The following is a 27,686-nucleotide window of genomic DNA, read 5'->3' as shown; positions in this document are numbered from 1 at the left end:
TAGCTGATTTTTCTTCTAACAGGCACGCGTGACTCCGCTGCAACCGTATGAGCAGAGGAAATGACCATTGTGCAAGGAAGCCGAGCTACCTCTTTATCTACCGGATTCAGTTTAAACCTTACAATAGCCAATATGATCTGCCCCCACCCCCCTTTCATTGCAGATGAGGAATTGAACTACAGAAGTGGCCCTAGAGGGAGCCCCCCACCCCTGCCAGGGTTCAAGGAGGGCTAGAATCCGGGCCCCAGCTGGCCTGACCCCCCGTGCATCGGCACCACCCTGCCCTAGGCAGCCGGCAGCTCAGCTCGTGGGGACACGACATGCTGTCCGATGCCCACCCCAGCCCGACGTGCCCCTGAGCATGGCTCAGGCCCCCTGGCAGGGAGGGAGCCTGGCCCTGGTGCTGGCCCGTAGGGAGCCACAGTGCAGGCCACACCGCCGCCCAGCATGGTGAGCAGAGCTGGAGCCCCGAGCAGGTCCCCACGACAGGGGCCTCATAGCCCAATTCAGCAGCTTGGGTTTGGGGGTGTCGTCTCACTGATCATGTTAAAATCTCATTTCTTGGGTGCCTGGGGCGCTCGATCGGTTGAGTGCCTGACTCTTAGTTTTGGCTCAGGTCACGATCTTGGGGTTGTGGGATTAAGCCCCTCATCAGGCTCCGCGCTGAGGACAGTTTGCTGGTCCCTCTTCCTCTGCTCCTCCCCCTGCTTGCTCTCTCTCAAACTAAAACAAGGAGAGGAAAAAAAAAAAAAAAACCCAAAACAAACAAAAAACCCCTTATTTCTCTCCCTGAGAAGCAGGTAGATAGAGAGCAGGGAGACGGGCCTAGTGTCCCTTGTGTGTGACAAGGCCGGGCAGGAGCTCAGAGATGTGACATGGAGCACCAGGGTCCACTCTACAAAGCGGAAGTTCTCCCGCAGTGGAAAGGAGCTCGGGCAGGGCAGGAAATCTCAGCGTGTGTTTTGTTCTCAGAGCTGCCAGCTGCCTGGGGCTCCGCTGTCACGGCAGGGGACGGAGCAGCACAGTGCCTCCCGCTCCCCTGTCCTGGCCCAGGGGGCTCGGGAGGCCGCTGCCGGTCTTCACAGGGCAGCAGAGAGGGCAGATGAGAGCACGTGGGACCTTGGCACCTACTGGGGGGAATGACAGCCGCCAGCACGGAGCCCGGTGCTTGGCACGAAGTTGGTGCTCCAGAAATTAGAGGAAGTAATTGCCTAGGAACACAGTCCAGTCCGAACCAATTTGACCCAGTGAACCAGTTACAGAGTCTCCTCCTGCAGGGGACCGCCACCCCGGGAGTGCCTACAGACAGCCTTTGTGATGAGCCCCATAAGGGGATGACCAGCCTTCCCGACAGATGGGAGACCCGAAAGGTCTGGCGTTTGCCTGTGACACGGTGCTGGTAGGGAGTGGGCCCCGCCTGGGGGGAAGCTGGCCCCTGCTCCCTCCCCTGGGGCACACCTCCAGCTCAGCACCCTGCCTGACCCCAACACTAGTCCCCTGGGCTCCGGGCGCCAGCAGAGGGTACACGTGTGGAGCAAGCCCTCCGTCCTGGTCAGCATGACATTCTCCTGCCTCCCAGGAACCACTCGGTCCCGGGCAAACCGGGATGCCTGGTCCCCAGACTCTCTGAACCGACCCCCAGGGATCCCCGGGAGCATGTGCGCCTGGCTCCTCCCTTGGCACAGAGGCTCTCCGTCTGGCCCAGGCAGTTCATCACCATTGTGCTCTGCTCAGCTTCCCTCTGAAGGCCACCCTGGCCTCTGTGGGCCTGAGTCGCAGGCCTACACGGGAAACAACACATGTGCTCCAGCAGAGAGGGCACAGATGCCGGGCTGGGCCCAGGGGCCAAGGATGCTGCCTGACGACTGGGTGCTCGGGGCTTCCCAAGGGCCCCTGACCTCAAAAACCACTTTGGCGTGTAAGGCGGCTCAAAGCATTGCCCCAAGAAGGAAAACAGCACGAACTAGGACGTTCTCGGATGGCGGGGAAGGCAGGGCTGCGCGTGGGCCTGCGACTTCGGCCTGGGGCAGCTGGCCAGAGCTGCGGTCTCGACACCAGGAAGGCTGGCCCGGAGCCACCAAGGAGGACTACACAGCGATGATGTTTGCCAGGCGTTTCCTGAGAGCCAGGCCTGCTCAGCACCTCGCGTGTCAGACACTCGTGAGTCCTTAACTTGTTGGGTTCTCCTAGGGACCTGCTGCCACGGCCACACTCACTGTGTGTCCCCTTTACACACGTGCCCGATGAAGCTCCGTGCTGAAGTCCGGAGACCCGAGGGACCTGGCGCCAGACGGACGGGCGGCTGGAGGGGTGAGCAGCGACCTGGGTGGGCACTAGCCTTGTCTCCTCTGCCTACAGATTCTACACCCATTTCTCACAAAGGCAGCCGGAAGTCCCGGCTTGGGCGGGCACCTGGCAGCCAGGTGTGTGACTATAGAAGGATGAGGCAGAACGATGCCCCCCCTGCTCTGTACCTGTCGGGGTGTGGGGGGGGCAGGACTCACAGCCCTAGTGTCCCCGTTGTCTGGATCCAAGAACTGGGATCCTGGCCTCTGGGGACGTGCATCACAAATGTGGCCCTGGCGTTCAGGGCTCTGCCAGGCTCCAGCAGCTCTTCTCTGCCCCAGGGCCCTTGGCTGGCCTCCTGTCATCGGGGAGGAGGAGGTCGGAGATGATCCCCAGGAGCAGCTCTGCGGGGCTCTGCGGGGCCTCTGCTGGGGAAGACTCCGTGGGTGTGTGTGGCTCTCAGAGGCTTGGCCAGAGTGGCTGGCATCGGGCACCTGAACCTGTGTGTGGCTGGTGTCCTGGAGTCGTGTGACCCAGGCTGGGGGGCTGGACGGCAACCCTCCTGCCAGGGAGTCTGGACCACGAGCTTCCCCAGGGGAGCGCGCGTTCCCGTGTGCACGTCCGCTCTCACACTTCCCGTCTAAGGACACGGGCCAGGTTGGGTGAGGGGCCCGGCCTGCTGTGCTATGACCTCATCTTCACTGATTACATCTGCAAAAGGCCCATTTCCCAAAAGGCCACATTCTGAGGCGCAGGGGATTGGTCAGGATTCCAACATAAGAGGTGGGGACACAGTTCCCGTATAACCCATCAAATATTTTAGAAACCAAATTTATAACGTCAGGTCCATGCTTCTCTTTTACTACTGTGATCCGGTGGCCAGTCTGAGAATGACTGTAATTTGGACACGATCATGAGTTCATGATATTCCAAGATATTGACGACTGTAACGTGAGAAGAACATCCAGTCGGTCATGGAGGCTGATCATACCCGTGAGGTGGCCGGCTCTGTTCCCAGTTGAAGAAAATGCTGCTGGTTAGAGGTTCGTGAAAATAAGGGTGGGATTCTTTCCCACTGAAGGGCACAGGCCCCTGAAATTGATCCCAAATCCCAGGGGATTCTGGGATTCGGGATCCCAAGCCCAGACCCAGGCCTAAGGTGCAACAAAGCAGTTGAGAATCCAGGACAGCCGTGCGTCCCTGCTGGAAACGGACCCCAACCACACCTGCCTCCGGACGGGGCCCGATGCTGGCAGGGGCCTCGAGCCCAGGGCCAGGAGGTCAGGTGGGGCCCGTTCTGGCACCGCAGCCGGAGGGGCAGGGAAGCTGGGGGAGGCTGGCCACCTCTAAGTTGAGAAGAATGTCCCCCCTTCCCACGGGGGAGAGGCTGGTGCAACGACCGTGGCTGGAATGATGCAGTGCATTTCTTACCGCACAGAATACCCACCTACAGATGACCCAGAAGAACCAAAGGCTCTTTCTGTGCCCCTCATTAAAGACGATTGTTCGCTGCTTACAAGGCTCCTTCTCTCCCCATCAGAATTTATATAGCCTTGGATGCTGAGCAGGGATGGTGGCCACAGGCCATTGGGGTCGGTGATCTGGGCTGGACCCCTCACTGGCTCCTGTACCCGGGAAGGGCCTTTGGACACAGGCAGACCTGACTAAGGAGCAATGAGGAGGGACGACCGGACCCCCTTACTGGCCTTGGGAAATGTAGCCTCCTAGGTAGTCTCATGGGGTGCTGATGGTTCTACGTGGCCCGACCACGGGGAGCTATAACCCACGAGAGCTCTGTGGGCCAGCTTGGGACAAGGTTCCCAGGATTTCTCACCGCTGCTGGGGCTCCCTTCCCAAAGCCCCATCCCAGACACCGTCTGGCAGCGGGGCGGGTCCAAGGAACGTGGAATTGGGTGTGCTGGCCAGTGACTGGGTGCACACCCCACCCCGGCACCGGGATGGCGGCGGCCCTTCTCCGGGTGCGCGGTGTGGCGTTTAGCGCTCCCCAGAACCTGACCTCACTTCATTAACCCTGCCGCCCCCAAATCAGACGCACACAGGGGAGCGCTGAACCGGCCCCTGACTCCTTCTGGCCGCTGTGGCCTCCTGCCTCCCACCACCAGTGTGAGCCCTTGCGCAGGGCGAGGGAGGCTTTAACCTCTAGGCCCGTTTCCTCACCAGCAGGAAGAGGACGAGAAGGCCCAGCTCCTGGGGCCACAGTGCAGACCACAGGGGCAAGCAGGCAAAGCGCTGGTGAGCAGCAGCGCAGGCCCCCTGCCACGGCCGCCACGACGCAGGCACACACAGGGCCAGGTTCTTGAAGAGGCCGGAGGCTCTCTGCGAGCACCACATGACGAGCTCCAAAGGAGGAGGAGCAAGCCAGAGCGGAAAGGCTCCTTTCAACCCCAGGACAGACGGGCAGGGGCAGAGGCTGCTCCCTGCCCTTTGGTACCCACCTCCCCTCTAGTCAGTGACTGGAGTTGTGGCTGGCACGTCCAGCCTCACATGGAAGCGCGCGCAACTTACGTGTGCAAGTTTGGGGGCACACCCTTTAAGAAGTTTGCTGGTCCTGTCCCCTCCCCTTCCCAGCGGCTGGAATGCAGAGGAGATGGCAGGAACAGGGTGGCCACGCTGGGCCAGGAGATGAAGCCTTGCACGGAAGCGGCCAGGATAAGATAGGAGGCTGGACCCCGATCCCACGGAGCGACTCCGCCTGGGCTCGCTCACAGTCACACCGAGGCTGCATACTGAGAAACATTCCTCTGCTTACCTCCTGCGCCGTTGTCTACTGCAGCCTAACAGGAGGCCGCGCCCACTTCTGGTGGCCAGCGTCCAGGCCTGTGAGGAGGGTGTGCTTGTGGTCATTCCCAGGACCCGGGCAGGGGCGGGCGGCATGAGGGGCTGTCCCTGGGGGTTTGTGGAGGGACGGGGAGGTCGTCTGCTAGGAGCTTCTCAGTGCAGCACACTTTATCACACGTACAAGATTGACTCACACGTTCAAGGCCAGTTTGGATTCTGGGGGCCTGCGCACTGCGGAGGTTCAAAGCGCACGGGGGTGGGGGCCATGCTGGGCTGCCCCCTCTGAGGGGTGCCCAGAGCTCACAATTCCAAACTGGGAGTGACAGTGGCTGTGGAGGGCGTGGAGGGAAAGCAGGGGACACGAGCGTCAGAGGCCCCTGGGGGCGACTGTGCCGCCTCCCCCTGCTCACACGAAGTGCAGGTGGGGCACTTCGCATAGACAAGCCCATTTCACTTCGAGTCCCCCGCACGGGCTTTTTCAGGAAAGCAATCTGGATTCTACGAGAGTCAAGGGCCAATTCGAAGGCTTCACAGCTGGGACAGTCTGAGGAAAGGAAACCGTCTCCTCTGGGCGCCAGGGGTCCTTGGAAAAGCAGCCTCCCCGCCCCCCAACTCTTCGGCGGGGCAGATGCCAGGGGCAGACTTCCAGCCCTGACTGGTAGGGTGAAAGCCAAGTGTGCCGGTGCCTTCTGTCGCAACACAGGTCCCAGCCCCCAGGGAAGCACAGGTTTTCTCAGCTCTTTTATTAAGTTAGAAACAGAAGGAACACAACTCTTGGGGGAAGCACCACCACGAGGTTCGCGGTGCTGCGTGACAAGTGTGCTTGTCCCACCTCAGCCTTCCAGAAGCCGGCTGCCAGGCGACAGCCTCCTGACCCCCAGCCACCCCCGGGTCTGGCATCCTGCGCTTCTCGCGGCTGAGGCTGTGCACTGGACCCGCGGAGGCCAGTCTCTGGGCCGGCAGCGTCTGTGGCCCCAGGCAGACCTGGAGATGCACTCTCTGCTTCCAGCTTGTCCCAAGCAGCAGGCAACAGGCCGTGGCCGGTGCTCACGGGCGCGTGAACCCAGCACCGAGAACCCTCCCCAAGGGACGCCCACAGGGCCAGCGGCAGCGCGGAGTTCCCGCGAGGCAGCAGGGCAGGGTTCCAGACGGCGGCTGGTTTCTGATGCGGCCCCATCCACGGCGCAGCTCGCTCGGGCGCCCCAGTCCCGACCCAGCCGAGCAGCACCGAGCAAACGGCAGGCGGCCAGGGAGGCCCCAGTTTGGCGCAGGCCCCATTCCGCCCCCCCAACAGTGATGCCCAGGGGTGGCAAGGCTGGGCTGCAAACCCTAATACTAGGTGTGAGCTGCCCCTCCGGAACCCCAGATACTGGGGATGCATGGATAAGGGACCCACTGACTTGAGACGTGGAGAAAATGACTGAAGACCTCGCAGTTCTCCCAGGGAACATTCTTGCTTTGGGGGCCCAGTGAGCAAATGGCCCAGTTGGAAGGCCCAGATGCCAGAGGACAGCTGGTGCTGGCTGGGGGGCCCAGGGTCCCAGGCCCTGCTGCTATCCTCCAGGCCTGGAGGGATCTAGAGTGGGTGCCCTGGAGTAACCCTGGGGATGCCACCTCCTATTTGCAACCAGGCTCAGGGGCCCAGCCACATTCTGAGGGCCAGCGCGGTCCTGTCAGGAGATGGGGGCCACTGCCAGTTCTTGGGGTGGGCTCTGAGGACAGGCGGGCTCTGAGGAGACGGGCAGCCCCCAAGTCCGGTGACAGGGCTCGAGTGTCTCCGCACCAGGGCAAGGATGGCCTGACTTGGGGGAGGGGCCTCAAAGAGCTTCCTCTTTAACCCTGGGGTCTTGGTGTCGTTTGCTAATGAAGTCTCGTGGGCACCACCGAGGTCACCCGATGGGTTTCTGCCCATGACACATGTGTCCTTAATTTCCTCCTGGGCAACCTGTATTCTCAGTCCAGGGGGACCCCGTCTTCCCGAGGTGCGGGACACCCTCTGCTGGGTGACGTTACAATGACAACAGGGAGGTGGCGAGGCCACGGCTGTGCTGTGGGAGCTGTGTGAAGGCCTCCCAGTACCGCCCAGCCCAACACACCCGGGGCTCCCCGTCCCCAGCCTCCCGCGCCCCTGAACAGGACGTGCTGAGACCGGCGACCTCAACACATGCTTGCACACATGGCTTGTCCCCATGGCCGAGGGAGTCCTGGGGTCGGTCGATTTGCCTGCGGAAGGTCCTCTCCCCTACAAACCACTGCAAAGTGGAAAAGGCCTCGGGCAGACACATGGGGCACTCGAGACGGCTTCTCTCCTCCTGTCTGAAGCTCAGGACCGCCCCCAAGACTGCTGCTCCCAGAGCTGGTGGGACCGGCTTCCGGCCACCTCAAGTGCTGCTCCGGGGCCGGGCTGAGCTTCCCACGGTGACGGACGGGGTGAGGGCCACTCTGGGACATTGAGGGCTGCAGCCGCAGGGGTGGGGAGAGACACGCAGAGTCTGCAGAGGAGACAGAGGGAGGGAGAGAGCATGAGTCATGTGCACACGGCTCTGTCCTAACCTGGAACAGAGCGAGAACGGGGAGGCCCCATGTAAGGGGCTGGAAGTGAGGCCCCGGGAGAAGGCCGGGGCGTGAGAACGCAGCTCTTCCATTTACCAGCAGTGCAGCCCTGGGCAGTTCAGCCGTCTCCCTGGGCCCTGGTTACCTCACCTGGAACGTGGCAACCACCCCCGTCCCTTCAGCCCCTCAACTCCATGCCCTGAGCCCCCACAACCCAGAGGCACCACGCTCGGCACCGGGGAGACAGGAGGGCAGACAGACACCAGCGACCGGATCCCGATCGTCACTGTACGCCGGTCGCAGGAACCGCAGACAGCAATCCCACGCCGACAGAGGTGCCGTATGTGAAAAACAAAAAAGTAGAACCGGGACTTTTTATTTTGGTGGAGGGTGTGGGTGGGTGGTAATATTTAACCTGAGACCTGAATGAGGGACAGCAGTTTGCTAGAGGGGGTAACAGCAGTACACGCAGGGGGAATGGCACATGCAAAGGCCCGGGGGTGGGAAGCTGATGTGTCTCAAAATCGACAATGAGGCCAGTGAGGTGGAAACAGGACAGGTGCGGACAAGGCCAGAGAGCAGAGAGGCAGGTGCAGATGCCAGCCAGCATGCTGGTCTCCACAGGTATTTACTGTGCCCTGACACGGGTGCTGGGGGCCAACGGTGGTGGAGGAGGGAGCACAGGCCTGTGGTCACTGAGCTCACACTCCAGCCTGGCTTCTCCCTCAATGCAGCGTCTACTCTCTCTAAGCCTCCTGTTGTCCTCTGGAAGAAGAGGGATGGATCGGAGCCTCCTGGAGAGGACAGAGCGGTCAACCGCACGAGAGAGGTTTCGTGGAGGATGTCCTTGACACGTCTGTGATAGCCCACCTGGGCCAGCGTGGTCCATTGAAAGCCTGACCCACCGCGACAGCTCAGCACAGCGTGTGGAGATGTGGCTGTGGATGTGTGTCCAGGTCAGGCAGTGACACCCGAGGTTGGAGCTGAAGGAGCAAATGGCCAGGTGGGCGCAGAGGGGGCCTGGCTGGGTGGGGAGGAGGATGCGCTCAGGACAGCACAGCAGGGACTGCCCACTTGTCCTCCACAGGGAGCCGAACCCCAGGGGTGGGGGCAGCTTTGTAAGAAGAGGTTCTCTGGAGAGCTCCCAGAGATTTCCAGGCACCTGCTCGTCCGCACACCCATTCAGCGCCGACGGCACACTTACTCTGGCCAGGACTGAAAGTGCCATGGGATCAGGGGTGGCCCTAACCAAGGAGACATGTGTGTGCCAGGGGACAAGGAGGATGTCCTTCCAGCATGCTGAACTGCCCGGAGGAGTCTCCTGGGGGCTCCGGAGAGGCCCAGAGAAGCAGGCCCTGGGCACAGGCAGGTGGAGCGCTCCAGGAAACCTGTGCGTTCGCCAAAAGGCCAAGAGGCAAGACCATCTCTGCAGGACAATTAATGATGCTGCTCTTGGTGTGGCAGCTTCGGTGAGACTGAGCCTCCGCATTTGTGTCCGCTGTATAAGATCTCCGCACATATGGGGCTTGGAGCTACCTGCAGATCTGCACGTACTCAGGGAACATTTAAAAATTCACGCCAGCACTGGAACCTGGAGAAACTTCTTCCTCCGGGTGGGGTATGTCCCTTGCTCCATCACTGCCAAGGCTTCTGGAAGGTTGGCTTGAACACGGCAGGTAATCCCCAGATGCCAGGCAGGGCGCCACTTTTTCCTCGGGGTGGGGGCTGGTGAAGGCCCCTCACAAGTGAGAAGCTCGGTCACAGGGCCTCTAACATCCCGAGACGCTTCAAGGTGGCCAACCCACACCTCTGGGGCCCGTCTCTGCTCCACATCCTCATGCCGCACTAGGCAGACAAGGGATTCCCCCCGAAGCAAGGCCCCACTGCTTTCCCACGCCAAATCTCAAAGCCCCCCATGGCAGGGGTGAGGGGCCGTGGGACCCTGAACTGGGACCCTGAGTGGCCCCTCTAGGCTCACTGAAGAGGAGACAGCACACAGACACAGTCTTGCGGCGGAGGAACTGGGGAGCCCGCCACCTGGCTCCTGAACTCCCTCCCAGCTCACACGGCCACCCTCGGGCTCAGCCACAGCTGCTCCGGTCTGGGCCACCCCTACTTGGGGCAGGTGCTTCTCTGAGGCCTAGGTGCCCCCCATCTGTCCGAAGGGACATGCCTTCACCTTGCAGAGTGGCGTGGTGTCTGCGGTCACCCCCACTGCCCGCGCACGGCTGGCCCTGGGAAACCCCTTACGGCTCTCACAGTCCTGCAGGTCGTGGGTGAGGGGTCCGCCCTGCAGGACTGCAGCGAGGAAGGGCAGCCGGCATCCTGATCCAAGGCCTGGCACATGGCCAAACCCAGTGAACCCCACCAAGCACGGGACTGTGGGTGTGTGGACGGATGCATGGAGCTGGGGTGTTTCAAGAGGCCTCAACTCCCGCCCAGGCACCTTTCTCACGACACCAGCCCCATCTGTGTGGATCTGGGCTCTTGGGATTTCCTCTCAGTGGCAATTTCTTTTAAGGCAGGACAGAATGTGCTAAGTCGCCCCTCCAGTGGCAGTGACTGAGCCCCTAGCAGGGCCCCGCGGGGGAATGACAGGCTCAGCCTTTCCCAGAGCTGGGACTGGAGGCCCCTCCACCCCCACAGCCCAAGTGGCTGCGTCCCAACAATGACCGCGGAGAGATGAGCTCCTGGTGGCCTGGACGCTTGCCCGGCATGCTGGGTGGGGGTCAGGGGAAGAAAGACGAGGGCGTTGTGCCTTTAAAGGGCTTGATGGGGGAAGGGGGACTCAGTGGGAGAGAGAAAGAGAAAAGCACATTCATGGCTAGTCTACACTTCACGGGTAACCCAGGGTAACCCAGACCCAGCTCTGGGGGCCTCCCAGCGGCCGATGGCTGCAGTCACACAGATACATGGGTCTGGCTACGACTTGGGGGCTGGGGCTCGGGGGCTGGCCCTGGAGCTCCTGCAGGCATTAGGCTTCTGACACAGCCATCAGCCCTGCCGGTGCCGGTCCCCTGCTCGGTGCCAGGGTGCGGACGGGAAGAGACCGGTGCCTGGCTCTCCAGATGCCCGCAGGAGTGGGGCATGTCGGGGGCTCAAACCCCGCTCCAACCCTTCCTAACACCGTTCACCGGATGCCAACAATCTACCCTGTGTCTCAGCTGCCACCTTTGCAACAGCAGCACCTGGGACGGCTCATTCTGAGGGCTCAATAGCACGCCGAGCGCGCTCACGGTAGACGGAGGAACTCAACGCCCATGGCCGAGACCGGGAAAGGGCAAGGAGGAGCTGGGCGTCACTGTGGGGACGTCAGCCGGGGGGATGCTGAGGGGCTGCCGAGTGCAGGCGACCTCTGGTTGCTGGTGTCTGAAGTTGGAGTCGCACAGGCTGGACAGAGGGGTCGGGGACGGAGGGGCACTCCAGGCACAGAGGCAGAAAGGTCCCTGCGGGAGGGCCTGAGACAGTGGGACAGGGAGGTGGGCGCAGAGATACGGGACCCGTGCTCTGGCACTAGGCCGGGGATTCCCAGCTGGCAGGCAGCCTCAGTGGAAAGTGCCACGGTCCACTGTGGGTGCCCACGGCAGGCAGACGGGGTGGCGCCCAGCCCGCACATCTCTGCTCTTCCGGTCCTCCATCCCCACGGACAGTGCTCGGCCTGGGCTCCTCTTGTGCCTCGTTCGGGTGCCACAGCTCAGCAGTCCCCACCCCCACGCTGCTGCTGTCCCAGGCCCCGGCCTCCGCCTCCATCTGCCGTCCCGACTCAGGGCCCCCCTCCAGCCCCAGCCTGCAGCACTGCGGTGGCAGCTGAGCAGCCACACTGGATGGCTACAGGCCTGCCGCTGCAGCCCTACCTCCTGGGAAGAGAAGGGAGGGCCCGGCCCCACCGGGGGGCATCAGCTTCCTGCCCCGTGCCTTGGCACAGGCGCCTCCCCAGAGAGCCCCGTTTACACCCCGGCCTTTGAAGAGATCTGGAGAACTCCCAGCCGTCCAGGACAGACAAGGCTGAAGGGAAGCAGGGCTGGGCGGAGCGTGGGAACCCCGGGTCAACCTGCCGGACAGAACACGGGAGCGGCAGTTCACAGGCAGACAGGGGACTGCAGGAAGGGGGCTGCTTGGCTGCAGGGCCCTCCAGGAGGAAATGGCACGGATACGGGGCAAGAGCTAAAGGACCTCCTGCTGGCGCAGGAGCTCGGGACACCTGTGCCCAGGACACTCACACACTCTTGTGTGGCCACGGCCCTGGGACGGCAGGGCCCAGCACAGCTTCCCACTGCGATGCAGGACGGGCTCCTCTTGTGCCACGAGCCCCTCTGCACCTGCTTCCTCCTCCCTGAAATGGGGCTGACAGCGGCACCCCCACTATGGACTGGGCCTGACTGAGGGACAAGGCCCCGGCAGCACTCGAAAGGGCACACCCCACGTGCCTCCTAGACCCTGGGCCAGCCCGGGGATGCAGAGAGGCCTCCACGGCCCAACGCATCCCGAAGCCATTATTGCCACCATCCTTCTGCATCATCACCTCGTGTAAAAACCGACTCTGAACCACCCTCACTTGACCTATGCAAGTAATAGGGGTCACGAAATTTCTACTCTCTACTCCAGGTGGCAAGGCCGAGCTCAGGGGAGGGTCAAGCAGCCAGTGAGAACCAGAACCAAGGAGAGGCGCGTGCTTGGATCCCCATCCCCGGGATGGGGGAAGCTCCTGGAGAAGCACAGGGCTCACCAGGTCTGCTGGCCTGCCCCCACCCCTCCCACATGGGGTTGAACTGCTGTCCAGGGTCATGGGGAGGGCCGAGCACCAACGGGAGGAGCCCTCAGGCCCCACAGGGGACCACCCCCAAGTGCAGGAACAGGGAGGCCATGGGGAGTTGTCACTGTTCTCTTGAAGCTTATACCCCAGGGGACCAACAACTGGGGCCACTCAGATTTTTCTCCCAAAGAGGGAGAGAGCAGATTAAAACAAAACAGGGCAACCGCAGAACGGGACAAAGCTTTGGCCTTTAGGGGTCCGAAGACCCTGGACATGGGAGGGGACGCAGCCTGGATGGCTTCACGGGCCAGCGCATCCCCATCAGGGCCTCGAGGCCCAGCCGACCTATCTCTGGGCCGGAGCACGTGCTTGTCGGGAGGTGTAGTCCCAGCAGCCACCACGTCAGAGAGGAAATCAGGTTTTCGGCCCAGGCTGGCTCCTGAGGGGGCTTCTGTGACCTGACCTGAAGGGGGCCGAGTCCGGGCCTGGCCTAAGAGCCGGTTTCTGGAACTGTGGCTGGTGACCAGCCCTCCCTGGTGGGAAGGCTAGCCTGCCAGGCCTCTTCTCATGTTGCACGCTGAGCCTGGGATCTGTTGCCCTGTGCCCCTGATTCTATGGCCCTGGGACCGAGGCTCCCTGCCTCCCACCCACTCCAGTGGCCCCGGAACTCAGTTCTAAGGGCTGGGACACAGAGTCTGGCTTCCCCAGGGCCTGACCAAGGGATCAGAACATAATCCCTTCCCTGGTGCCTCCAACTCCAGCACCGGCTTTCAGCTCCTACTCCGGCTGGGAGCTCATGGTGCCCTAATCCAACCGTGGTTCTGAAACTGTCCCTGCCCCAGAGGGACTGCAGGAGAGACCCCCTCCACCCTCAGAAGAGGCCTGTCTGGATAAGCTGGTCCTTCCCTCCAGCTGACTCTGCACCTGTCCTCAGGCCTTGGGCAAGTCCCTCCTGTGTCCCTCCATCACTCCAAAGAGCCCCTGATGGTGCCCCTTAGCTCCCTGCATCTTCTGTCACCTTCCCCTTTTGGGTAAGGACCTCACATCATTAACAGCCCCAAGAACAAAGAGCAGGAGCAGCAACTTGGGCAGTCCTCTGTCGCAGTCCTCTGCCCGGCCCAGGGGCCCACGGTTCACCACGATGCCCGCTCGGAGGAAGGCCTGCTCGCCACGGCACGGGACGGGGGCAGCACCCTGCTGCTGCCTCCAAAGGGTGCCTGCCCCCCAGCTCCAGCATGCCCCCCGCCCCTTGAGCACTCCTGTCCACCGCCCCTGTTTCTCATGGGCCCCTGGGTGCCGTTCGCACGCTGGATGTGCACTGGACTCGCCTGGTCTGGGGCGTGGCGTGGGCTTCAGCACTTGTGTCATGAAGAAGCCTGGCCTTTGCCCTTGGCTTCTGGGAGATGAGTGGCTCTACCCAATAGACTCTCCTTGTTTAGGGCAGGGGTGGGGTGGGCACATCCATGTGACTTTGGGTAGGGGCTTTGGGTCCTGCTGTACCAGCTGGCCTGCAGTCGGAGAGGAACCCCGCAGACAACACATCGAGCCTCCGTGATGGGGCCCCGGGAAGAAGTCTGGAGCTTGGGTAAGCATCCCCGGCGGGCAATATTCTATGTGTCCACTCGCTGATGGCGGCACAGTGACACCGTCCGGACTGCCCCGGTGGAGGGCTCTGCCCCGGTCATCTGTACTTGGCCGACCCTTCCTTCCTGTAACAGGCCATGACCGTGACCACAATCGCCTGCGGTGCACTCTGTGAGTCCTTCCCGTGAATGCTCGCATCGGAGAGTGATCTGGGGAGGCCCTAACTCGCCGCTGTGTCAGCCGTGAGGATGCCCTTGCATGCGGGCTGCTCCTGGACTTGGCCGGCGGCCCAACCTCCATGTAGTGCTGTCAAAGACCCCCAGGGATTCTGCCATGCAGCCTTGTCTGGGACGCACGGCACCCATCAGGTGGTTGTTCCCATTTGGCAGAGGCCTTACGCACTCTGCTCAAGGTCAATGGCAAGTAAGGGCTTTAGCTCCGGATCTGGAACAGGCTCCCAGAGCACCCAGCCACCTGCTGCCCCATCCCAGCCCTCCCTGACGGACACACTATCCCTGCCTGGGAGTGCAGGGATACCGGGATACCGGGAGTGCAGTGGGAACGGGCCCCAGGCTGCCGAGGACTCACCTGGCGGGCTCCGCAGGTGCTCCTCACGACGGCAGGTGCTTCCAGGTGCTGACAAAGGCCGTGGGGATGAGCGAGTAGGGCACGGTGGTGATGCAGTTCCACGTGTCGGAAGTGGGGTCATAGCAGTCCAGCGTCTTACACCTCTGGGTCCCGAAGTAGCCCCCCACCACATACAGCTTGTTGCCGGAGGCCAGGGCATGGCATGACATGCGTTTGGCGGTCATGTCCCCAATCCGCGTCCACTGGTTGGTCTCGCAGTCAAAGCGGTAGGCTGAGGCGGCCGTGAACTCCGTGTCGCCTCCCATGATGAAGATCTGGCTGCCCAGCACGGCGGCTGCTGTGTACCGCCAAGGCTGGGGGCATTCGGCCTTGATGGTCCACCGGTTCTCCGAGGGGTCGTAGCACTGGACCTTGGACACCATGTCTCGGTGGATGCTGGTCCCCCCGAAAACGAAGAGCTTCAGCTTGGCGCTCACCACGGCGGCGTTGCTGACTCCGTCCCTCAACGGGGCCACCATCACCCACTTGTTAGCCCCGGGGTCATACTTCTCCACCTGCTTCAGGGAGACCGAAGGGGAGGCGGGGAAGACGCCTGCTAGGGAAGTGTGTCCCCCGACCACGTAGAGGCAGTTCTCCAGCTCTGCTGAGCCGTGACCGAAGCGGGCGATCAGCATGGGTGCCGCCTTGGACCACTCCTCATGGACAGTGTCATACACCCACACGTCCTTAGAGACCCCGTTCTCGGAGCCCCGGCCCCCAGTCACGTAGACCTTGCAGCCAATGGCTGAGGCGCTGAATTCCTTCCGGGGGCTGGGCAGGTCGGCCTTGGGGATGATCTCCTTGGCCTTGTGGTCCACCTGGTAGATCTTGTCGCACATGAAGGTCTGGCCTCCCAGGATCAGCAGCGTGTGACCCGCCTTGCGCGGCCGGGCACAGGGGCTGGTGACCACCCCGTCGTTCTGCAGGATCTTGGTCTTACAACGGAGCGCCTCATCTATGATGAGCCTGGTGCGCTCATCGGCCATGAGGAGGGCCTCACCGGAGACGGCTTCCTTCAGGCAGTCTGCCGGCAGCAGGGCCAGCCGCACGCTCCGGAGCAGCTCGGGCAGGTGGGCCTGCCTCTGCTCCAGGTCGTGCTTCACCCATTGGAGGATGGCCTCGAAGACCACACGCTCGTCCTCCGTCTCCAGCTCGTCGCTGGAGATGAGGTCCAGCAGGGTGTCCTTGGACAGGCTGTTGAAGTCCTCGCTCTGCCGCACGGTCTCGAAGTGCACCAGGCACATGCGCCAGGAGAACTCGTACAGCCGGCGGCACTGGTGCGCGTCCGAAAGCAGCATCATGCCCAGGCAGTTGGAGGGGAACAGGTTCTTCTCCAGGAACTCGGCGGCGGCGTCGCGCACGTCGTGGAACTGCAGCATGTCGCCGGCCTCCAGCAGCGACTCGGCGTTCTCCTCGTTGATGACGATGCGGGACGAGTAGGCGAAGTCCAGCAGTAGCTCCAGCACCTCGGGGTGCAGGTTGTCCTGGAAGTTGACTGTGTCATCCCGGCTCTCCCGCAGGCCGTGGCTGAACATGGCCTCGAAGTAGCGGCTGGACGCGGCCAGCACGGCGCGGTGGCAGGGGAAGGCGCGGTCGCCGGCCCAGAGCGTGACATCCGTGAACATGCAGTGCTTGCGCAGCGTGTTGAGGTGGGCCAGCACGCAGTCGGGGTGCGAGGCCTTGTGGAAGAGGGTGATGTTCATGGAGCCCGTGCTGCTCCGCGACTTCCGGGTCTCGTGGACGCTGACCGACATGCTGAGCCGACCTGCCGGGGGACAATGCCACAGGTGAGAAGGGCAAGGCCCTGGCTCGCGGCACAGACGGCCCAGGGAGCCCACCCTTCAGCCCCAGCCCTCCTCGCTGGGCTCTGTCCCTCCCCTCTGCCAGCACTGGTGTGGGGGGTAGCGGCTAGTGAATACCTCTCCCTTCAGAAACTGATCTTTTGGATTTCAGACCAGCTTTGGAACCAAATATCTTTGGCCTTGAAATGAACCACCTCAGGGTGAGTCTGAAATGCAGCTGCCTCCCATGGTCAAGGGAGCAGTGGCCTTGGGCCATTCAGCAGACTTCAGGTCAGAGCAGGGCTAAGTAGCATGGGCCTTGGGCCATATCGCATTCTCTAGCTGACCTCTGGGGACACGGCTCAGCTGGGCGAGCCAGGGCTCCGAGAAGCAAGTTCGCTGCCCCACAGTGCCGGAACCACGCATCCCACATCGGCTATCCAGTTCCAATCCCAATTTCCACTCTCCATGGGCCCAAGGAGACAGAGTCCATCAGGGTTTTCTGTGGCAGGCTGGACACACTATGAGCCCAAGGAGCCACAGGCAGAGTTTTATGTCCTCCCCCATCCCCCCAGAGGAACCTGTCTGTCCTGAGCTGGGCTCCCAGCAGCACTGGCTAAAGTCCCTCAACTCTCTTGCCCTTGGAAAATTCCCAAGAGCTGCCACTACAGCCCAAGGGCTCAGTGTAGACATGTTCTCCAGATCCAGGGTTGGCCAAGGCCTCCTGATGCAGCAAGGGCTGGGAGGCAGAGCTGGCGGACCAGTGTGAGTGGCTTCACCTACAAGACACCTGCTCGATTCTGAGTTCCCCAACAAGAGAGCCACAAGAAGTGCCCGGGTGACAGGAAGATATGCAGACTAGGAAAGCTGTCCAGATTTGCCTCAGCTGAAGCCTCTGGAAAACCCAGAACGAAAGGAGCCTCCTTAGTCCCTACAGGCAACTCCAAGGATCTTGGGCCACAGCGAGCACCTCACCTGCCCCCAACCGCCGTGCCCTCCAATGCCAGGCCAGGATTCAGGGCTCAGGGGGCTGCTCCGCATTAGCATCCTGACCCCCCCAAAGCCTGTGTTACATTCTTCCTGCTGGTAATGAGCCCCCCTCAAAAAACCCCAAACCTCTTCTTCTTCTTTTATTTTTTTAAAAGATTTTATTTATTTATTTGACAGATAGAGATCAGAAGAGACAGAGAGAGAGAGGAGGAGGAAGCAGGCTCTCCGCAGAGTGGACAGCCCGATGCGGGGCTTGATCCCCGGACCCCAGGATCATGACCTGAGCCGAAGGCAGAGGCTTCAACCCACTGAGCCACCCAGGCGCCCCCCCAAACCTCTTCTTTTTCCTTTTTAATTTTCAAAAGTATATAACCCCCAACCCCCACTCAAAGTCAATTTTCTGCTTAAGTAATAATCTGGTAAAGGAAGGAAGCGATTTCATGCTTCGCTGAGACTGTAAATTAGCGTCCAAGAGCTCTGCTGTCTACTCACTCCTCCCCCGGCAAAGAACCAGAGAAACCACAACCTGATGGGATAAGCTGCCAGGGCAAGGCCTTTGCTCCCGGGCCCAGGCAGGAAAGGGGCAGAGGCTGGGCTGGCAGTGCTGTTCCTAGCCTCCAAGCTCCAGGCAGGTGACCTGCCAGGGACACTGCTGTGCACAGCTGCCACTGTAGGCCACCAGGCTTGCAGTAAAGAGGTTAGCCCACGGGGTGGGAGGTGCAGCCGGCACAAGGGAAAGAGAGTTGGGCCCAGGTCCAGGCTGGACCGGAGGGTCCCCGTTCAGCCACCGCCCTCTCTCCTAAACCCTCATTTTCTCTTCTGTGAACGAAAGTCCCTGCTGGGACCTCAGAATTACTCAGTTGTTGGCAGTTTTTTACAGAACATGACCTCTGAGCCTGGCCCTGGGACTGGGAGGCCCGAAGATCGAGAAGCTCCAGTGGCCTGGCCCCCAGAGGCTTTACTGGCAGCTCTGTACTTGGCCCAGATCCGAATTCCAGACACTGCAACACGTTTCCCCAAATCTTGCTCCCAGACACTTTCCCAAATGCGGTCATTCATCAAGTGACTCCATCCACCCTGTCCCCACTGGGCCTGGGCAGATGAGAAGCTATGGCCTTTGACCTGTGCACCAAGCCGGGGGGATCGTCCAAGGACTCCGATTCAGGGAATCAGGTGGAGACTCCTTATGGGGGGGGCTAAGTGCAGGGCAAACCAGGATTCAAAGAGTGAGAGTGTCAAAAAGCAGGGCAAACCCAAGTGGAGCAGCTGCGTCTGCCCCGAGAAGGAGGTCAAGTGGTGAGCTCTCCAAGGCCAATGCCGACTGAGCAGCCCAGGGCTCCAGAGCTGACTGACGTCTTGCTCAGCACCAAGAGGCCTGCCCACTGACGCAAATCCCCTGCACAGGCGGAGAGCCAGACCTGAGCGCACACACCCAAGCAGGTTCCCACCCCCAGAGAGCAGCCTGTCTGGGCACCTCCCTGCCGAGGGCAGAGGCACCTGCCTGGCTGTGGCCCCGGATTGTCCCCCCTCCTTTTGGGCAGTGCCTGTTCCGAGCCAATCCTGCGGTGACAGCAGCTATCAGGCATGCACTGACTTGCCCCAGACCCTGAGGTGAGGTGATCGTATCCCAGAAGCATCATAATTCCCGGAGGTGGAGGGTCTCATTACCCCAGTTCACAGATGAGGATGCTGAGACCCAAACACAGGAAGGGAATCGCAGGAGCTGCAAGTCTCCAGCTGGGCCCACAGGTCCCCAGGGCTGTGCTTCAGCTCCGGGCTAGCAGGCACGGGAAGACAGGCTCAGAGCTGGGGGCCCTGGGCACTACCTGCCCTGCGGAGGGCTCCTCACCTCACCTGCAAAACATCTGGAAGCCGGTCACCTCCACCATCACATGTCTGGGAGAGCAGAGCACTCTGAATTTCCTCCGAACCTGAGGCCCACCCCGCCCAGGGAAATGAGCAATGGCAGCCATGCTCCTTCTTATTCGGGCCCAACCTCCAGGGTCACCCCATCCCTCCCCCCCAGCGACCCCCAGCCCTCAGCAAGCCCTGTGGCTCTGCCTCCTGAGTGTCCAACCTGAACCTTCTGCCTTGGACTACTGGAAACACCCCACCTGGTTCTCCTTCTGTCCTCTATGATCTGGGTTCCCTGCAGACACCAGAGGGATCCTCACCTGGATCCCATCACGCCCAGTCACAACCCACCAAGGGGTGTCCCAACACCCTCAGAGAAATCTCAGGTTGTCACCGTGGCTGCCAGGCCCCACAGGAGTCGACCCTTCCTCACTGGCTGTCTTCTCTCCTCACATTCTGCCACTTCCCACCCTGCTCTCCCTCTCAGGCCACCCTGGACTTCTTACTGGGCCTCAGGACCTTTTCACATGCTGCTCCTTTGGCTGGAAGTCTCCCCTGTTGTCACTTCTTTTCTGCATGGCTCACTCTGTCACCTCCTCAGAGGGTAACCTGACCTCTCCTCCCCTCATCCACTTCTGCCCTCCTCACAGCACCCACCACTGCATAACAGTATGTGTTTATCTGTCTCCTGTCTCCCCAACCTGCTGAAGGTGGGGGGCCATGTGTGGGGCCAACTGATGTGACCCCAACATGCAGCGCAACCTGGCACAGAGCAGCCACTCGATCTGACTGGATGAACCCTCTGCCTTTGCTCATGATGAAGTCCGGAGACATGTACAAGGCATGAAACTTACTCCACTTGACGTCTACTGGAGTTCAGCCGCTCTGCAGACACAGAGGAGGAGACTCGGATGGTGAAGGCTGTCCTGGGGGCGGGGGTGGGGCATAGCACTGGCTCCCGTCAGCACCGACGCCCTGACTGCTGTCAGAACCAGCCTCCTCTGCTCCAGGTGGTTGGGCCGGCACATTCGGGCCTGGCTGGCTGAAGCAGCCCATCCCCGAGCCCTGGGGCTACCTGCATGGGACCCTGGCCAGGCCGATCAGTGTGCCGTCCTCCTAGCCACCACGATGGGTCAAGGAGATTCTAGTCTATGACATTTACTGGAACTACAGGGAACGAAGCAGGTACAGACGGGACTGGAGCAGGGCAGGGGACTGGATGGTGGCCACGCTGCCCAAGACAGGCACCGCATGGAGGAGGCACAGTAGGGCCTCTTGTCCCTTCCCTTCCTTTTGTCACTGGCCATTTAGAGTCCCCACCAGGACAAGTGCTCACTGAACATCAGTTTCCTGGGGCTGTGCTCCTTGCTCAGTCAAGGGTCTCTGCTGTGTGGGTCCCTCTGCCCTGACCTGTGGGGGGCCACCCCAGACATCAAGCATGGGTTTTAGGAGCTGGTTTTCCGTGTTCACTAGCAGTTACACACACAGCCCTATGTAGGGCAGGGGATACACAGAGTGCGCACAGGCTCCCGTCCAGTGGCAGGAGGGATGGGCATTTAAGAGTGTGCGTTCAAGGGCCATCTCCTTGGCTCCCTGCCTGGGGGCCATGATGAATCAGATGCTCTCACACTGTGTGCATGAGAAGTCTTCTGATTACCTAAGCATCCTCCTGGGCTTTGATGGATTTAAGGCACATGAAGTAACAGCCATGCTCCAGCCCAGCAATCCGTCACCCTGCTGAGGGGCACTGATCCCCCTCAGACAGTACCTCCGCTCCCCACACCGCAATCCTCACCTGCACAGACGCAGTTAAAATGCACCAGATAACCACGTACCTAGCTCATTTCTCCCATCACCCTTGGAAAGTTAACTAAATGCACAAGAAAACAAAGTAGCCAAGGGGGTGAGACCTCCAGAAGAAACTCACCATGCTCTCCCAAGATCCCAACCCCAGAAAGCCGAAGGCCTCCATTCTCAGGGAAAAAATGCACCACAAGATGATCAAAACTACTGTTGGGGGTGGGGGGGCACCTGGGTGGCTCAGTTGGTTGAGTTGGACTCTTGATTTTGGCTCAGGTCCTGATCTCAGGATCCTGAGATGGAGCTCTGTGTTGGGCTCTGTGCTCAGCATGGGGTCTGCTGGAGGGTTCTCTCTCCCTCTGCCTCTCCCCCTCCCCCATGCTCTCTTTAAAATATGTAAGTAAATCTTTAAAAACAAAAAACAAAAAACAAAAAAAACCCAAAAAATCCCAAATCCTGCTGTTTGGGCCACTGTCCAGAAGGCCTGACTGATTTGGCTGTAGCATGAACCCCCTGCCCTCCTCCCTCTACCATCCAGGAATGCACGCTCCCCAAGATGAGGATGAATTCTCCTGCTGTTCCCCGGAGGCCAGAGGGAGTGGGGAAGCCCAGGGCCCGGGCGGTGGGTTGTGGGTAATGTGGCTCCGACTCACTCAGCAGCCTTAAGATTCCCGAGCAATTCCCGTGCACCACGCACGTGCGGGGTGTGGGAGGAGGTGACGGACAGAGCCAGACTCCTGCCCCACGGGGCTGTGCTCTGCGGTCGGCAGTTGGGGTGGGGATGGCGGAGAGATCAGCAGTGAGGGAACAGGTCAGTGAGGAAAACGAAACAGCAGTGGGCCGCAGTGACAAGACAGCGGGGTCACTTAGGCCCCTGTGAAGAGGGGACATATGAGCTGAAGCTTCAGTGAGGAGTCAGAGCCAGGGTGTGACGACAGGGAAAGGAAGGCTCTGGGTGCAGGAAGGGAAAACACAAAGGTTAGGCAGAAACAAGGCTGGTCCACACTCAGGGAAGAGAAAGGACCAGGGGCACAGTCAGGGGCACAGCTAGGCGAGGCTGGTGCAGGACCAGAGACGCCCACAAACTGTGACACCGCTCCCACTGACGGGTAGGGTCCACATCCCCTCGCATCTGAGCGGGTTCCGCGGTGGCACTGTGGATGACCAAATGGAGCCAAAGGGACCCTGGGCCGACCGGTGGGCCCAGACCTTCAGAGCCTGGCGGCCTCCACTCCCTGTCTCTCGCAGTGCTCACTCGAGGGGAAGCCAGACGATGTGAGCCCACCACACCATGATGCGGCGCTGGCCTGCCCTGCGGGGCGGAGGGTGGCCCGGCTTTTCCCCCTCCATCTGGCCACCTGAGTCCATGTGCCAGACACACGCGCGAGGAACTCACCTCACGTAGCCCAGCGGCAGCAGGTGGGCCCAGCCAGCTAGTCCGAACCGGGGCACCAGACACAGGACCCCGGTGACCGCAAAGGTCACCCATCACCCAACCTCAAAGCCCAAGACAAATCCTGACTGAGCACCTGCTGGATACCAGGCGATGCTGAAGGCCAAAAAACAAGATGGTGAGCTCCTACGACCTCTCAGGCCCACAGAGCACACGCATCGCACCAAGGCTAACGTGTGAGCGGGATGGGAGCGCGCCCGGGGAGAGGCAGCCAGTACTTTGCAGACGCTTCTCTGGTGGGATTCTGCCCCTGATGTACAGACAACTGTGACAGAGCCGAGGGAGGAGACATCAAAGCTCCTCAAGGCCACTGCTTAGAATGGGGCTGCTGAAGACCAGGAAGCCACTACTGGGCACTGTTGGGAAAGTTAATTCATCTCTCTGCGTCTGTTTTTTTCAACCACAGGAGGGACACGGAGAACAACTGAGAGACAACTGAGACAGTAAATGATGTGCATTTCAAGTGGCCTGGTCACGCTCCCTCCGTGGCCTGTTTCAGTACTGCCCCTTGTTACCACTGTCACTGAGCAAAGGACACAGAAGACACCCCTAAGCCTTACTCTATCCCTACCCTCTGGTCTGGGTTTTCTTTTCTTTCTTTTTTTTTCCTTTTTTTTTAAAGTATTTCTACGCCAACCATGAGACTTGAACTCACGACCCTAAGATCAAGAGTACAGAGCCAGCATAGCATCCTACAGAGCCAGCCAGCGTCCCCGCCCTCTGCTTTGATTAAGGCAATTTGCACTACTATTCATTTATAAGTTGTTTTTTTTTTTTATTATTATGTAATATTTTTGCAATCAGAAGAAAACACCAAAGGTGTATGTCAAGCCGGCTAGATCTCGGTATCTCTGGGAGCTGTAAAAACGAAGGAGTTAAATGCTATGAAACACCGCAAGGGCGCTGGGCTGTGTGATGCAACACGCTTCCCAGGCAGGGATCTTGGGGTGGCCACGTGACCCGGCAGCTCAAGTGCCCGCCTGCCCCACCCCCACATCTGGGGACCCAAGCACCTCAGGGAGCACACAGGGTGCAGGGGTATCCATTCTTCCATTTTTCAAGTAGAAAGCAAACTAAGCACCCTTGCAAAGCACACAGATCTAATTGTTAATTGAAAGCAAAATCACTATGACCACGGTAACTGAATTAGAGGCGAGATCATTCGAGATACAAGTGCATCATCAGACAAAGGGTCCTTTCCCTAAATGCCTCTGCCTCTCAAGAGTCCTTTCTTTAAAAAAAAATAAACCTTTATACACATTCAAAAACTTATACATACCCTGTTTTTATATTAAACCACAAAGGATTAGAACTATTTGGATTTTTTTGCTGTGTCTCTATTTCGATTTCGTTTTCCATTTCTATTGTGAAAGATCTCAAACCTGCAGCAAAGTGGGGAGAATTGTGTAACATACACCTTCTGCTCAATGTGGTTAGTTGGCTGGATGAAACTTTGCCCCACCCCAGCCCACAGCCTCACCCCCGTTCCTCCTGCAGGGGAATGGCCTGGCCACAGGGACAGTTCTAGAACAGAGCACGGCTCAGGGAAGGGGTAAGGGTGTTGTTTCATCCAGCACTGGGTTACAACTAGGTTCCTCTTTCAGCAGTACCAACATGACCCTGCTTCAGATGGCCCACATGAAAGGGAGACAGCAGGTCAGCCTGCCCCAGAGCTCACCTCCCCATAGGGCAAAATCCCAGCCAACTCGGAGATCTCTGGCAGACCACACTGTGGGACAACCTGGTTCTCTCGCCTGCGGTTCTGAGGTCAGGACATCCAGTGCCACTGTACCCTCTCAAACATGCCCAGCTCCCCGTACGGTGTGTCCCCGGTGGGTTAGTGAGTCCTAAGGCTTCTCTACACATGGTCCACCTGTCCACCTGCAGCCAAAGCCTGGAAGGGGAAGGGAGGTCCTGGGAGACCCAGAGGGTGGGCAAAGGCTTCCGTGCCTTTTCCATGTGTTTTACAGCCTTTTCACTTAATGCCCCCAAAATGTTAGGCGCACTTGAGGAAGGCCAGCTTCTTTGGCATCCATGACGGATAGCCAAGCTCCAGCCTACTGCAGCCTCTGCTGGCCGGGAAGCCGGCGGGCTATTACTACAGTTGACAGATGCATTAGAGATGGCTGCCAGCTCCACCAGTGTGGAAACGCTGCTCAGGGGAAGAAGGGCTTGGGGCTGTGCAGCGCTGGCTTACCCGGGGCACCAGGCTCTGCCTTCCCAGAAGAGGCACAGGACAGGAGGTAAGGGGTCAAGTTGTGCAACCTGCTGGAAGATGAAGCAACACTTATTGCAAAGCCTTAGCAGGGAACTCCGGCCAGGAGGGGAACCAGACAAAATGCATGACTACAGTGGGCCTCTGCTGTGCTGGGCCTCTCCCCCAGAAGCTGCGATCCCCGTAAGCGACCGGGACCGTCCGCTCTAATCAGGGTGGGCTGAGTTACACCGCATCAACAAACACCCCCAAACGTCAGCGGCTTCAGAGGACTGAGGTTTGTCCCTTGCTCATGCCGCACATATCACAGCTCAGTGGTGGCGGGTAGGGGAGTGTGAGAGTGTTCTTGTCATCACTGCCAGCCCTGGGGACCCCGAGGACAGAGTAGCACCGTGTCACCAGTCGGTATGCCAATGGGAAAAGGGAGAGCGCTCTGGAACGTGAGCACTGACAACCCCGTTCTTGGCCTGAAGACATGTAGCCCTTCTGCTCCCGTCTCATCGGCCAAAACCAGGCCCCCGGCTGCACTCACCCGTGAGCACCCGAAGCGCACTCCTGCCATCTGCCCCACCATTTCTGTCATCTGTCCACGAGCACAGGAGCTCTGGGATTCAGGGCCAGAACGGTACATCGCAGTTCTCAAGTACTTGCTACACAGTAGGCAGTGTTCTGCGTGCCTTCTGCGCTAACTCGTCCTCCCCCCTGCGGCCCGAGATCCACGCACCACCTGGACCTCCCCGGCTGGATCTGGGGCGATGAGTTCCCACCACCCAACATCATGAGGCTGCTTAGGGTGCAGCTCCCTCTCACTTTTTCCCAGGCACCAACAGACAGAGATCTTGGGGCCACAGCCTGGGGTTCCAGCCACCAGACACTCCCTTCTCTGTCTACCCCTTGGAGCCACCCCGTCAACTAGCTTCCGTGCACCCGGGGCAGTGCCAACTTGCAAAGAATGAAGCCTCCGGGCTCCAGGATATCCAATGTGGGTAACGAACTAACTTTTCTCCTGTGCACTGCAAAGGGGCCTCCAGTCTCTAGGGTCATTTTGTGGGTCCTGTTCAGGAGAGGACACCCAGCTGAGCAAGGCCGCCTCGGGGAAAGGATGTGACAGTCTCCCAGGTCTTGCCCAGCTGCTCTAAGACAATGGAAGGATTTTGCCAGCTCCGCAACCACAAGGCTTTGTGTTTTAGGAGAAGCTATCTTGCTCAGGAGAGAAGCAGACCCTCAGGAGGGACCATCTGGGCAGCCTTAGTTCTGGGCAGTCAGCACCCCGTTCTCTGCCCAGAGCCCTGTCTTCCCACGGCATGAGTTCCACAGATCAAATGAGACAGGCCAAGAGGCACACACCCAGTCATTTTTACTGAAAAGACGATCTAAGGGTGAAGCCAAAGATACAAAAGACACAAATCTCCCAGAATTACAACCCTGAACGCAGGCATTTTCCTGAGGGTAAGGGGATAGGGTGGTTATCGCTGAGGACACTGCCCTAAGGGGTGAAAATTAGTTCTTGGGGGATGAAAATCCTGGGTGTGCACTTTTCTCTTTTCTTTTTTCTTTTTTTTCTTTTTTTTAAGATTTTATTTATTTATTTGACAGAGAGAGATCACAAGTAGGCAGAGAGGCAGGCAGAGAGAGAGAGGGAAGCAGAGAGCTCGATGCGGGACTCGATCCCAGGACCCTGAGATCATGACCTGAGCCGAAGGCAGCGGCTTAACCCATTGAGCCACCCAGGCGCCCCTCTCTTTTCTTTTTTTTAAAATGATTTTATTTATTTGAAAGAGAGAGAGAAAGCATGAGCAGGGGGAGGGTCAGAGGGAGAAGCAGACTCCCGCTGAGCAGGGAGCCCAAGGCGGGGCTCAATTTCAGGACCCCAGGATCATGACCTGAGCTGAAGTCAGACACTCAACTAAGCCACCAGGCGCCCCACTTGTTCTTTTTATGTACAAAGCACAGATACACACACAGCACACTGACTTACAGTATATCTGGTATTAACATTTATGGGAGGAGTAAACAGTTGGGGGAAAAAAGGTCTAAAACGGTTTTGGGGGAAGGTGATAAGGTTAAGAAACACTGCGGAACTGTTTTCACTTTGGCTTATTTTTCCCTTTTATCCCCAAACAGTTTACAGTGTCGCAGTTATGGAACCCTATTTTACATTGTTTTCACCTATTTACATAGTTTCCAAATTCCTATCCTTCCTTCACTATTGAACAAGGTTAATTAAATGCCTGCTGCTTACAGGCGATAGGATCCACAGCCTCTGGCTCCCTTATCAAACAGCCCAGTGTCTCTGTGGTTGCCAAATGTAACTTTCAAGGTCTGTGAAATATACAACGACCATCTGGGTCATTCATCCAGTTTTAAAACTTTTTACCTGAAGAATAACATTTTTGCTTATGTTGAATTGCTGTATCCTCTAGGGATAAAAATCTATGGAGAAGATTCACAGATGCTCGATGTCCTTTTATCCTAGAGGTTCTGTTTACACACGCTTCAACTGCCCCTGCAACAAAGTGCCTTCTTACAGCTAAAGGGGATGGTGGTGTAGATAGCACCAAGTTCATCAGGGCGGGACAGACAGAACGTACCACATCCCGCTGCCCCTCAGCTCAGCAGGGGCCACCCAGACTGTCTCTGGCCCCCAAAGCTGGGAGTCTGCAAGCCCAGCTGTTCCTCCAGCTGGGAGCAATGCCAATGAAATGGACACCAGTGCTCTAATCAGAGAGGGGACAGAGAACTCCACACTCAAGCTCACCCATCTGTTGAAATAACTTGTTTCCTCTCACTTATCCAGAGTGAGACGGAGAGAAGCAAAGAAGGACAGAGAGAACAGCCCGCTCCAAAGCGAACACTGCACCATGGTCTTGGGTTCCTCCCTCCTCAGAAGGACTGGCCCAGCCCTTGGCAAATGAGGGGGTGGGGGTGGGAACCCGGAGGGAGATGGTCTCTTTTCCTGTCTGGTCCCTTAAAAGATTCTGAGAGCCCCAC

At 59.4% G+C, this 27,686-nt stretch overlaps 1 protein-coding gene across 1 annotated transcript in view; it reads right to left on the bottom strand.

Moving 5' to 3' along the window:
• Positions 1-5,813: 5,813 nt before the first annotated feature.
• The window catches only part of KLHL25 (kelch like family member 25), a 34,399-nt gene continuing 12,526 nt past the window's right edge, over positions 5,814-27,686 (bottom strand). The window contains exons 2-3 of the mRNA XM_045067147.1: positions 14,564-16,367; positions 5,814-7,577 (exon numbers count right to left, since the gene is read on the bottom strand). Of these exons, the coding sequence (XP_044923082.1) occupies positions 14,587-16,356 (1,770 nt within the window). The 5' untranslated portion in view covers positions 16,357-16,367 and the 3' untranslated portion in view covers positions 5,814-7,577; positions 14,564-14,586. The remainder of the gene's footprint in view (positions 7,578-14,563; positions 16,368-27,686) is intronic.

This window comes from Mustela putorius, unplaced genomic scaffold, assembly GCF_011764305.1.
Source record: "Mustela putorius furo isolate JIRA1106 unplaced genomic scaffold, ASM1176430v1.1 tig00003875_pilon_pilon_pilon, whole genome shotgun sequence".
Taxonomy (NCBI): Eukaryota; Metazoa; Chordata; class Mammalia; order Carnivora; family Mustelidae; genus Mustela; species Mustela putorius.
Note: the sequence above shows the minus strand (reverse complement) of the source record. Positions and strands in the feature narration are given on the sequence as shown.